General features: G+C 39.4%; 1 protein-coding gene across 4 annotated transcripts in view; it reads right to left on the reverse strand.

The window, feature by feature from the left end:
• The window catches only part of LOC130916718 (unconventional myosin-IXAa-like), a 255,075-nt gene that overhangs the window by 89,595 nt on the left and 151,520 nt on the right, over positions 1-13,960 (reverse strand). For 2 of the 4 annotated variants that reach the window (XM_057837631.1, XM_057837629.1), the window contains 3 exons: positions 9,600-9,697; positions 5,660-5,786; positions 1,590-1,679 (listed from right to left, as the gene is read on the reverse strand). In XM_057837631.1, the coding sequence (XP_057693614.1) occupies positions 1,590-1,679; positions 5,660-5,786; positions 9,600-9,697 (315 nt within the window). Of the gene's footprint in view, positions 1-1,589; positions 1,680-5,659; positions 5,787-9,599; positions 9,701-13,960 lie in introns of all 4 variants that reach the window. The other 2 variants (XM_057837630.1, XM_057837628.1) reach the window with 1 other exon arrangement.

The following is a 13,960-nucleotide window of genomic DNA, read 5'->3' on the forward strand; positions in this document are numbered from 1 at the left end:
TTTAAAATCCCGGGCTACGAAAATGATGACTTCTGGCCACTGTCTCGGATTGAGGAAGAAGGCGAATGTGACGTCAGCGGACTAACCATCTTCACAATGCAGCCATTAGTATCATATGCAGAAGGACTGTGGATTCAGCTGATTTTGCGGATAACTTCGTTTATTTTTTGTGTCACGCCAGCCCAATTTGCTGCAGGCTTTTGTTGCAACACCAGGGAGAGTGGTGTGGGGCTTTTTGGATTTCAAAATGATCCTGTTCACCGCTAAGAATGGGCAAAACATGTCCGACAATTGAGGGACCATTGGACAGACGAGGAAGTGAGTAAGCTACGTGTTGATGTTATGTCAAATACTGGGATCATGGCAAACGTTTTAATAAGGAGGTGGCTTGCATTTTGTGGGTGACAATGCCCCCTGTCCACCAAGAAGGCCACTCCTTAACCGCACTCAATTTGATTAACTATTTGGATTCGGTGGCAAAGAAAACATCATCAAAAGAAAATTAATTGCTCTTATTCGTAGTGCTGTGCAATGTGGAAAAATTTCGATACGCGGCATTAGCAAGTCAGTGCAAATTGGTTTCTGTCTGCTCGCCAAATTGTGTCATTGTAGGAGTAGGTTTATTTATAGCGATAATGACGAAAGAAAGTTTTATAACATATTGGCAATATATATCACCAAATCATACAACAGTATGTACCGGTATTTGTTTTCATTTATCGAAGCATTTGTTACAGGGCCGGCCCAGCCTTTACGTAGACTATACAGCTGCTTAGGGCCCCTGACCACTAGGGGGCCCCCAATCTGGCAATTGTTTAATTTATATTGTATTTTGTTTACTAGTTTGCTTTATTTGACTTTTGTGAATTTTGATACTTGGTTACAAGCTTAAAAAAAAAAGTTCTTCCTTAACTTCTTTTTGTTCTTTTTTTTAGAAAAAGGTTTGGCACGATCTACTGTAAGTACTGACAATCATTTGGGGCGAGAAGTTTGAAGTATGCAGTGCAACAATATCTGATTAATATACAAAATATGGACGTATGGGTTGGATTGCATGTATGGATTTCACAGTACACTGTGACAAAATTGTGGGCCAAAAATATGGGCCCCTTTGCATTATTTTGCTTTGGGCCCCCAAATGGCCTGGGCCGGCCCTGATTTGTTAGCTAGCGGCTAATGGAGACAACAGGATCATACCAAATCTGACTCTCTGGGGCTTTAGGGAACATTTTCACTGGTAGCAAGAGAAAATGAATTGCTAGAACAAAAATCACTCAGGTATAACTTATTTGTATGTAGGTTTGTTAGCTAGCTAGCTAGAGGTAATGCAAAAAAAACAAAATGTAAAAATTCTGACTCCGAACAGGGTGACTGCTTAGATCTTAACTCAAACAGCAAGAAGCAAAAATTACCCCGATTAAATCGCAATATGTCATGTTTGAGTTTTTTTGTTTGTCCCTTTAGTTAGTTAGCATGCTACGTCCTGATTCACCAAGAATACTGGAAGTTGTTTGGACTGGACTCTTAAATTTTGACTAAACTTGTAAAAAGGAAAAAAAAAAAAGAATTTTGATGAAGGTTTGTATGACCTCGGCAAGTTTGTAGGGCACGATGAGCCTTTCCCCAACGGTCACAGTCTTCCTGGTGGTCAGCGCTTCCAGCAACATCTCCTCTTTCACCTATAGGGGGAGATAAAAACAAGGCAGTAGTTGACAGGCCAGCGGTGATGTAGAAAGTTCGTAAACCATGCTCTTGGGTGACACTTTATAATAACCATCCGTTTTACTAGTTAATAGATCGTTAGTAAACTGTTGATAAATGATTTATTGTTTATTTGTGAAGTATTTGTTAACAGTTTGTTAAGCATTTACAGGGTGTTCTTAACCTGAAACACAGTTTGTGTAGAAATGTTTCAAGTTTTTGTGTGTAACGTTTGGCATTTCTATCTTTTCAAGTTAAAGAATGCCGTTCACTTCAAAAGAAAAGGCATTTTGATAAGGCATTTTGCAGGCAGCGCTCATGTTGCACATTTATGAAAATCTGCCATATAACCAACAAATATTTGTACTTTTCTTTGTATACTTAACCAATAAAACCTATGACCTTCAACATAATGTGTATATAGTTTTATTAAGATCCATCAACTAGCATGGGCATTGAGAATGGGGTCAACCATATTGGAACACCCTGTAAATGCTTAACAAACTGTTAACAAATACTTCACAAATCAACAATAAATCATTTATTAACATTTTACTAATGATCTATTAACTAGTAAAACGGACACCGTATTTTTCGGAATATAAGTCGCCTTTTTTTTTCTCATATTTTGGCTGGGGGTGTGACTTATACTCAGGAGCGATTTATGTGTGAAATTATCAACACATTATGATGTCATTTCACATGTTATTTTGGTGTTTTGGAGTGACACTGATGGTTTGGTAAACTTGTTAGCATGTTCTTTATGCTATAGTTATCTGAATAACTCTTAATAGCTATGGCCACGTTCGCGTTCTGCCTTTGGCAATGTGTCTTCAATTGTATTATTGACTTTTTTATATTGAAATGCATGCTTTTTGTTTGTGGCGCTTTCACACCCACATGAGGGCGAACTCGCACTTGTTTACATAAAGAAGAGCGCTCACACGCCAGAAGAAGACGGACAGCTACGTAGCTGTGAGTGAGTGGGCGAGTCAGCGAGAGAGAAACACGGCTGCGAACCTACGTTCATTGTTTATGCTTTTAAAATATCTCTACAGAGGCAACGCCTGTGTGTATCATCTTTTCTGTTGTTGTTGTTGTGTGTTCCACTCGCGATCGGACACTTAGAGCCGGTTGTGTGGTTGTTTGAACGATTTGCTAATGCTAGCGAACGCATGCTAACCGTTTTGCTGTAAGAGCACCTAATTATCATTTATTTACGTTGATGCGAACCTGTTTGGTATCGAGGACGAAATTGATTCCGCAAATTATACGGATGTCAAGCATCTTCATTTGGGAGTTTAGCTCGCTGTATAGCCAGGACCGAGCCGTAGCGTCCTGGTGAGGACAGTATATTCGGATTTCGTTGTTCATGCACTGTACACTGTACATTTATTCAGCATGTTGTTGTCTATTGTATTTTTATATTAAATTGCCTTTCAAGATGACATATCTGTTCTATGTGTTGGATTTTATCAAGTAAATTTCCCTCCAAAATGTGACTTATACTCCGGTGCGACTTGTATATGTTTTTTTTCTCTTCGTTGTGCATTTTATGGCTGGTGCGACTTATACTCAGGTATTTATTATAAAGTGTTACCGACTCTTGCTTCTGTTTCTTAACTCATTGCCTGCCATTGACAACGACTAGGAGTGCCATTGACGGTGCTACTTAAAATGAACATCTAGCGCCATCAATGGCAACCAGTGAGTTAAAATTTAAAATGCTTAAAAAGGGGGAATTACATCTGAATGAAATGAACTATTTGAATGTTAGGATTTTTCAAACCAAGGATATTTTTACACTTGCAATGGGTAAAAATACAGTTTTCTTGGTTTTTCATGACTCTCCATCGAGCTACCTTTTTTTGCTATGATCCACAGTTACTCATCCATAACCAAGCAAGGAAACTACTTCCTGCTTTGAGACTCAAGTATTCCTGGCGTGCGCCCACTTAACCCGCAGACCAAACTTGGCCGCGGACCAGCTGAGGATGACAAGGCCGCAGTACCAGAAACAGATGTCAGACCCACACGTCTCCTCCATCCACAGGGATTAGGGGACCGGGACTAATAGTGTGACCAAACCATCTGTGTGTGAGTGTGAGGGAATTATCAGAATTCATTTCACACTGTGGTCTAATCCCTGCGCAAGGAGCAAAGACCACTCTGGATGCAGCGAGGCAATTGGTTGATATTTGAATGCATTAGTTGCTTGGTAACACAGATCACGGCGCTAATCCCTTAATAAACACACACTTGTCAAAACTGATCCAAGGTCAGTGGTTATGATGTACGACAAGTACATTCAATTAGCATTTCAATATTCTTTTGTAATTACTTCTGAAGTGTAGTTGTTAAACTACTACAAATACAATGCAATCGGTCAGGTCACAATGGTTTAAAGCAGGGGTCCCCAACCTTTTTTGCACCACGGACCGGTGTTATTTGGGTCTTTTTTTTTTACGGACCGGTGTTCTGACAAATTTTGCAACCCATCAAAAATTGCAACGATACGGTTCTGCGCATGCGCGTAACGTTAAACATTGCCGCAAAATGCGCAAATGCAGCGATTCCAAAGTAAACACTACAAACTTTCTTGAAAGAAAGGAATATTAACTTACGTTTGATCATGGAAGGACTTGTAGAAAAGCTGCACACAACAACTGAACACCGCGCTCACCATTAACGACTTCGCCTTGTCGTTAAACATTAATTAAGAAGCCCGCTTCACAAAGATACGATGTTGGAAATTGTAGCAAGGTTTTTAATGCTCTTGTCGCGAGGTCAGGATATTCCAGAATGACTTTAATCCAGAACCTCAGTAGAGTTGTTGTCTCAAAAGTACGTTTAATAAGGTCGCCGTCATTTCCGATCTCTCTGTTTATTCACAAATGGGTCACAAATCCACTTCTTCATAGTTCGTGGGTCTTCGAGGTTGTAGGCTCATCAGGTGCCCTTTTCGCCGTAAAAATATCTCTAAAGACGTCTGTTTTCCAGTTACCTTCGCTCGTGTGGGGGCTAATTATTTCCGGGAACAAATGTGCTGCGCCCGCGGCCTAGTAATACGTACGTTATTATCGAGGACAAGCGCACATAGATATATTATATACACAAACAAGATGTACTGCTAGCAGTCCAATCAATGGACTTCTATGACGACATTGTAATCTATCCCGTGGTATTATATCTAGAGTAGACAGAGATATTGGTGTGTTAAGAAGGGGCACAGGGTTAATTCAGCCAGAATGCGGTCGTTATTAAATTATTATTTCTGTGCGGCCCGGTAGCAAATGCGCCGCGGACCGATAGCGGTCCGCGGCCCGGCAGATGGGGACCCCTTGTTTAAAGTACACAGTATATAACGATGTGTGTATGTACATATGTGTGGGTTGTTTTTTTTTTTTTTTTTAAATAATCTAATATTCTCTATGTTCTATTTCTGTCACTGTCGCCTGGCACTACAACCAATTGGCAACGGATTTACTGATTGACAAATCCAACGGCCAACCCGGAAATTGACATCCACACGCCACACTTTGTCAACATGGATAATGAATTTTTCTCTGGTAACGCTTGTACGGTAAATAAAAAGGCGCTTAGAAGCGCTTGTTCAGACAATTTTTTAACAAATGTCAATCCAAATTTGGCAGAATTTTTGGGGACATTTTCTACAACTTGGAGGTGAGTCGCTAACATTGAAAAGCCCTGTGTGCATATGGGCGACATGTGAACGAGGACGAGTGGCGTCCAGTCAAAACATCCTCCGTGGCCCGATGACAGAAGCCTCCGGAGCTCTTTGGACCTTGTTTACTCAGAGCTTCAACAAACATGTCCGCCTAATGGCTGCGTCCTACAGGAGCCGACGCTTTGCAACAGGGGTTTGCATTTGTAAATTAGGTTTCACGTAACGCCGTCATGTTGCGTTGGAGAAGCTGAAAGCCATAAACGTGCTCACCTCCAGCAGCTCCGAGACGATGGGAAGAACTTCTGGATTGCAGATGTCGATGGAGTCGTCCCTGTAGGTCTTCTTCTTGTAGCGGATGTTGCCCAGGTGCAATATGGCCGACAGCAGCGAAAAAATCCTAGTCAGGAGAAGGAAACCTATGTTAAAACACATTTATTGTTTGAATCTTAAGTCAACCCATTTTACTGGCTTAAAATGTTTTGATGGAAAACGCTAAATGCAGATCAAGTTAACAATATTAACTCAATAAAAAGAAGTAGGAGTACAGGTAGTCCCCAGGTTACGAACGAGTTCTGTACCTATGCTGGCGACATTACCCGAATTTCCGCGTAAATTGGAATTAACCCAACAAAATAACTATCCAAAAAGTCCAAAAGTATTGTATTTTGTTTAATGATTGAGGATACACTGCCCTCTGGTGGCAGCGTTGGGTCTGGCTGGAGTGTCGCCTTATATGACTGAGAAGCAGACTCAGACATCTGACAAGGATAAAGGATTGCTGCACTCTGGTTTGGACTAAATAAGGATATAAGTTGTTTCAGCTAATATATGTTTGTGTATTAGGGGTGTGCCATCTTAGGCACCCCACGATTCGATTCGATTATGATCAAGGTATTGATGATTATCACGGTTATTGCGATTATCACCATTATCACGATTATCGATGCATTGTACATTCCTGATTAATAAAGTATCTAAACAAATTTATGTCCATTATTTATTTAAAATATCCTCATGGTTCAACAGGAATGATGAAAACATGCCCATACAATAAAAAGCTGCTGTTAAGCTGCTTTTTTATTTACATATTTTTTACAAGAAAGGGCAAAAACATTAACCATTCTAAAGGAAGTACTTATTTCTTTCAACAATACAATAAAATTTACACTGGTGGAATGAATTCCACATTTTCTGGACACAAACACACCATCCTTAGAAATAAGACTTCTTTTAACCAATATACTTTGTTTTCACAGTGTTACCTCCCTTGTGTACCTCTTGGAGTGACAGGTGGAAATCACAACTGCTCTTGATCACTTTTAACTTGTGGCGTTTATTGCCGAGCACACACACACTCATTACAGCGCGCGCACTTTCTTCTCTCCCAGCCCGCCCACGCACACACACGCCTGTTGGCTCCCAGGCAGCACTTGCAACAACAGATTTCTGTACTATTTCGCATGTTTGTAGTGTTACCGCTGTACTTAATCATGGTTTTACACATTCTGCATATGAAATACACGTTAGCGAATTAGCTAATTAGCTTAATGCTCGGCGCTAACTATTAACATCTCAAAAACAACAACAATAAAGGCTAAACAGTACGAGAGGGTTCGGGCACTCGCCTCTTATAGACGCACACAGGTCTTAGCAACACACTCAGGATATTTTTCAACTGAAATGCCTTCAAACTACTACTGGGCATCTGAAAGACAAGGAGCAACTAACTATCTCTCTTCCCCTCTCACTCTAAAAAATAACTTGCGCAGAAAAGCGCAACCGCCGGTGTTGTGCCGGTCGCGCTTCTGCGCCTGCCTGTCTCATACACAAATTTATTATCCAGTCTTTTAAAAAGGAGTAAATCTCTCTCCCAGTAACAGGGACAACAATAACGTTGTGCGTGCGTCCATTATCAGTGCCCGGGCGGTAGACGTGTCTTGAATTTCGTTCCACTACGAGCGGCTGTCATAAGGTTATGAGGGAAAATCATCGTTTTTTAACCTTTATGAATCGTAATTGAATCGTCGCGTGTCGAATCGCGATGCATGTAATAATCGAGTTTTCGGAACTCCTCTATTGTGTATGCATTTGTAATTAAGTTTATGGCTACAGTTTGTGGAGTTAAGTGTGAGCGATTGCCTATGAGATTTGTAAATACGTTAGCATTGTAGCATCTAAGCTAGCAGACTTTTGTCAGGCAAATTAGGCTAATTTAGTCTACGAAATTTACATATCAATTGGAATACCAATTGTTTTGTGTCAAGTGTTTTAATGTTAAAATGCATGTCGTTTTAAACATAAGTGTACATGTGTGTTACAGCTTTACAAATGGTCAAAACTGAAGAAAGTAAAAAGCTTCAAAAAGCACAATTGCCTTGTTTGCTGTCTGTAAAGCTGAACAACTTCAGGTTTACAGAACAGAAGACATATTCGTAAAGTATAAAGTAAGATGCTGTGAGGTACAACAAGGTACTGCTTATGCGACAAAAAAAATTAAAAAAAAAAAATAAATACGACTGGAGACAAAATGGCGGACCAGACTCTGGCATCGTAAAGTCGAAATTGAGTAAGTGGAGTACCCAGGGACTACCTGTCACAAGTTAGTCATGTGAACTGAAGAATTTTTAAAAAATATTTAATTTGCATGACTTTATACCCAATGGTAGGTAAGTAGGCATTATATTTACTCCATTACATTTACTTGAGAAAAATGTACTTTTTAGTTTTACTTGAGTAGAATTGTAAAGAACAAAAGCTACTCTTACTTCGCTAGTTCAAGCTACACTAGAGTCGTTATATTTTTCCTCTTTATTCTACGTGTAATCACATGACTAAATTATACCAATTAGACATAACAATACAGTCACAAGGCTACAGACAAGCTTGCAGTCAGGAGTACTATGATCATGCAGGCCGGTTCAATCACATGGCATCTTTAAAGTGCCCTTAAAAAATAGACAATTTCACAGATAGCGGTGCATTACTGCATCTACTGTTTCACTCGAAAGTGCGGATTTCAACCTCTCTCTCTGCTATTATTTGACAGCAAAAGACCACGAAAAACCGGTCAAATGATTGTTTTAATTTCAAGGTAGGACATTTTTCTCAGGTTGAGGGCACTCATTCTCTTTGGATGGATGATGTTTCATTTTTGTTGATTTTTCTAGTCAGATTTCAATGATTTTTTTGTACATTTTTTTGGGCCTAACATGGTCGTGTAATGGCTCATAGTACAGTATAATAATAACATTTTATATGGATGACGTGCTGAGAAAAAAAAACACACTATAAGCAATTACTGACCATTTTATTAATGAATTGAGTATTATTTTCACCGAATTCTGTTTTACATGGTTTTGAGTACATTTTTGGGATGACTAAGCTTACTTGAGTACGGTAATTTTATTTTGAAGTAACGCTACTTTTACTTGGGTAAAATATTTGGCTACTAAAACCACCTCGGTAACACTTTATTTGACAACGGCATAAGACCGCCATAATTATGACATGACACTGTCACGAGCATTCATGAATGCTTATGACAGATGTCATTAAGTGTCATTCGGCTAATTTTGTCACTAACTCTATTTATGTCCAGTCCGGATATTTTACATCCATTCAAAAGTGAGTGTTAGTTTTCGTGAAATTCCTGGTCACTTCCAGTTGATTTTGGGGCATTTTTAATCATTTCTCAATTGTTTTTGGTCAATTCCTGTTAATTTCTTGTCATTTCTGAGTCACGTTTTGTTGATTTTGGAGCATTTCCATGAGACATAAACTCATTATACCCCCCAATAACACTCTAGTCTAAAGTTGTCGTTTTTGTTTTTTTAATTCCATAGTATTCAGTGAGTGCCTTATAAAGTGGTTAAACTGATATCTTATTTTCTTAGAATGTTGAGTTCAACGCGGTAACATGCTTAATAGTTTTCCATCAATACTAGAAAATTCAATTAAAATCGGTTGACTTAAAATTTCAAGTTCATAGGCTTTTTAATTTGATTTTTTTACAGTTCATACTGTACAAACATGAAGATGGTTTTCAATCTGCATAATGACACCAGAGCAGTTACCACATTATGCTGAGCTGGTAATACGTTACCACAAAAATGTTTTGGAGGTTAAATATCTGCAGCTTCACTCTGGTACCCCAGCACACAATAATGTTGCGGTTCTCGAATTTCATAATGGTCACGGCGCTCGGTCTTACTGTTTGCGTGTTGCTGGAAGAAAGCCCACCATCTCCATCGCAAGCTGCAGACGCTCAAAGTCGTGTTTCAGATCCTCGCCCTCCACGCTGAAGCAGTCCTGCTGATGGCAAAAATACATATAAAAAGATTTGGAAGAGAATCATACAGTTCTATTAACTCCTTGTATGCCATTGACGGTGATAGATATTCAATCTATTTTGAAACGGATTGGACATCTATTGCCGTCAAGTTAAGCAATCGGATGCACTCTAGTCATCTTGCTGTATGTGTTGATCAAAATGAACAGGGTTTTTTACCTACAGTAAAATGAAGAAACTGAGGTTAGCATTGGAAACGGAATTGACAAGGATGCCATTAATAGAAAGATCATTCGCTCCTCCCAATCAAAATGGAATTTCCCCGCCCATTTTTGTTTACCGTAACTTTCGGACTATAAGCCGCTACTTTTTTCCTTCATTTTGAATCCTGCTGCCCATAGTCCAGTGTGGCTTTTTTTGTTGATTTATTTGGGTTAATAGGTAACACTTTATTTGACAGCGGCGTCATAAGACATTCCAAAATATGACATGACAATAACATGGGCATTACTGAATGCGTATGATAGATGTCATTCGGTGTCATCCAGGAAATTATGTCATTAACTCCGTTTATGTCCAGCTCGAATCTTTTACATCAGGGGTGCCCAATCCTGATCCTCGAGAGCCCCTATCCAGGTTGTTTTCCTGTCTTTCTCCTCCAACACACCTGAATCAACTAATCAGGATCGCTATCAGGCTGCTGCAGAGCTTGCTGATGAGCTGATCATTTGATTCAGGTGTGTTAAAGGAGGGAGACACGGAAAACAAGCTGGAAAGGGGCTCTCGAGGACCGGGATTGGGCACCCCTGTTTTTCATCCATTCAAAAGTGAGATAACATCTGTTATAAGCATTCATCAATGGTCATAACACTGTCATGATAATCATGATTGTCTAATGACAGTCCTATGGCATCGATGTCAAATATTGTGTTACCAAATACCATAACTAGCAATTAATGAAACAACTGGAACAATAACTGAAGAAATAATTAGCACAGAACAATAATATTGATTGTTATTTACATCTGTAGTGCTGCAATGCATGCTAGGAGGCATGTTGGACAACAACAGTGTTGACAGCAGGTGGCAGCAGAGGTGTATCGTCTGTATATCGACTGTATAGATTTCTCATCAAATACAGGTAGTCCCCGGGTTACGGCGTACCTGACTTTACGATGCTTGTCTTGTCCACTGTCTTTTCCCCAATTTTTTTTTTCTTCTTTTAAAGTCGCGTAACAGTGTCTCGTCCGCCACCTCTCAGCAATGATGGTAAGTACGGTAGATTATCGGTCATTTAATTTTATTTATTGGTCTATTTAATCTAAATGGTCGATCGGTACAGTAATTGCTATGCATATCTGGTATTTCATTATACTACAGTGTACGTACGGTCTGCTTTCCTTTGTTGCACTCGGACTTGCTTGACGTCACGCCAGCGCTAATTTCTGTTTTTTTCGAGCGTTGCTTTCACGTTGGGAAGCGGGGGTGAATGCTAGTTAACATTTCAAGAATGCTTAGAAACTGTAAACAGAGCGGGCTCGGCGATGCCCCCTGTTAGCTCGCTGTTAGCCTGCTAGCTTATTGAGCAGCGTTCTTTTTCACTGCTGGGTCTGTGCCACTAATAGGTGCCATTTTCCTTGTTGAATTGCCCACAATTTGGACCATATTTTCCTCGGTACTATTGTGCACCCATTGAAGTAGTTTTTGTCAGCAATGTCTTTATTGATTTACTTTATAGCATTATTGTACGCTCTTTGTCATTAATGCGTTTTATTTTCTAACAGTGTGTTCATAGTTTGACGGTGACAAATCAGTAGCCTAAATGTCAGTTGTAAGATGAATTATGGTGTGAACAGTGTTACCTGACGGAGGTAATATCTAGCTATCTTATTTTTTTACTTAGTTTTATTAATATGACGTATAAGACATGTTTTTGGGATAGTTGGGTATTTACTAGAGCTGTCAAACGATTAAAATTTTTAATTGAGTTGATTACAGCTTAAAAATAAATTAATCGTAATTAATCGCAATTCAAACCATCTATAAAATATGCCATATTTTTCTGTAATTTATTGTTGGAATGGAAAGATAAGACACAAGATGGATATATACATTCAACATACGGTACATAAGGATTGTATTTGTTTATTATAACAATAAATCAACAAAATGACATTAACATTATTAACATTCTGTTAAAGCGATCCATGGATAGAAAGACTTGTAGTTGTTAAAAGAAAAATGTTAGTACAAGTTATAGAAATTTTATATTAAAACCCCTCTTAATGTTTTCGTTTTAATAAAATTTGTCAAATTTTCAATCAAAAAATAAACTAGTAGCCCGTCATTGTTGATGTCAATAAGTACTTACACAATGCTCATGGGTGCTGAAGCCTATAAAATCAATCGCACCCAAGCGGCAGCAGAGGGCGGCAAAACTCTGACTGAGCGGGGCATCTGCGTTAATTGCGTCAAATATTTTAACGTGATTAATTTAAAATATTAATTAACGCCCGTTAACGCGATAATTTTGACAGCCCTAGTATTTACATTTACTTAAAGGGTTAATTATGACTTCCGCTGAAATTTGGGTTACGTCGCCAGCGAAGGAACAAAATTTCTTCGTAACCCGGCGACTACCTGTATCCAAAGTTATGTTAGCCTTTAGCTAGGCTGAGGGTTAACCTTAGCACAAAATGTCCCCTCTGTTAGTGTCCACTCTGTTGCGTCCAAATGGTACCCTCCCCCACAAAAAATGAACCACTTACTCCAATACGACAAGCCCAGGTGCCTCACTAAGTGAGTAAAAGTATGATACAAAAGTTGTTTTTGCTTGTGTTTGATTCCAATTCAATACATGACTATCACTTCTTATTTTTAAAAAAGGCTACAGAAATTCATTTTTTAAATTTTTTTTCTGGCGTGTGCCTTGGGATTTTTTCTTAATGAAAAAAGTGTGCCGTGATTCACAAAAGGTTGAAAAATACTGATGTACAGGACAGTAGATGCAGATCAGCATGTTTTAACCAAGCACAAATTAAAGTCACTGCCCAGTTCAAGGAAATGCAAACCGCCTCGTCTTCACATCCAAATTTCCTTCTTCCCTACATTGTTTCCTCCGGGAGAACAATCGAGCCACTTTTCAAATTGAAGGCTGCGCTCGGACCTCGGTGCCAAGCAACACAACGCGATACATTCACATGTTTGTTTGCCAATACTTTGGTCAAAGCAACAATTGGGCGAACAAACTGGAGTCAAGCAAGGGCGCAATTAAGAAACGGTTTCTTTTTTGACATGTTTGAAACAGAGATTTCTTTCTTTCAGTCTGCATTTGGCTGACACTGCAATCGTGCATTCACTAGTTATTAGTCAGGAGAATTGCAGCATCAGCTTAGTTTCCACCAAAGAGTGCCATTTAACTCTGATTAGACTGATTTTCAATAAATACTGAAACAAAAAAATTAAAAAATGGATGTTTTTTTTTTTAATTGAGCAGCATTCACTGCCAGCTTTACTGTTCAAACACACCTGGGGTAAACCTGGGTGGGTCAAACCTGCGGCACAGGGGCCAATTGTGGCCCCCGGGACGATATTTTGTGGCTTCCATTTGATATCCACTTATAGTCTTAAGCCCTTTTCACACACATATCCAGGGAAATTCCCGTCTAAGGTGACGCAGGACTTACTCGCGTCATTGCTTTCACGCATGTAGAGATGTCCCGGGAATGACGCGGGTTGGACACTTTCCCAGACTTGTCCCGTGTTGCCCACTGGTGCTGTCTGTGCGGGGTGGGCTGCTGGCGCGATTTTATAAACCAGACATTACGTCATTTTTGGTCGGCATCGGCTTTCACAATGTTAGTCAAATCGTGTTTTGTTCCAGAGGGAGCGTTCCCGAAGTCGTAACTGCAGCCAATTCAAGCTCATAAAGACTGTATTTAAGCCCAGGCGATCCAAGTGTCGAGATATTAACTTGCTGGGCGCCATTCAACAGCTCTGCCGCTCTTGTTTTGAAATCTCCTACATTGTGCTGGTATTTGTTTTGTTGTCTTATCGGCTCGCTGCCTACCGCTTAGGTTAGTGTTATTGATCCCCATCGACCTACTGTCACGGACCCATTATTCTCCCTTTTCGGCGATCACGTGTATTTTTTAGGGCTGTCAAACAATTACAATTTTTAATCGAGTTAATTACAGCTTAAAAATTAATTAATCGTAATTAATCGCAATTCAAACCATCTACAAAATATGCCATATTTTTCTGTAAATTATTGATGGAATGGA

Source organism: Corythoichthys intestinalis, chromosome 5, assembly GCF_030265065.1.
Source record: "Corythoichthys intestinalis isolate RoL2023-P3 chromosome 5, ASM3026506v1, whole genome shotgun sequence".
Lineage (NCBI taxonomy): Eukaryota > Metazoa > Chordata > Actinopteri > Syngnathiformes > Syngnathidae > Corythoichthys > Corythoichthys intestinalis.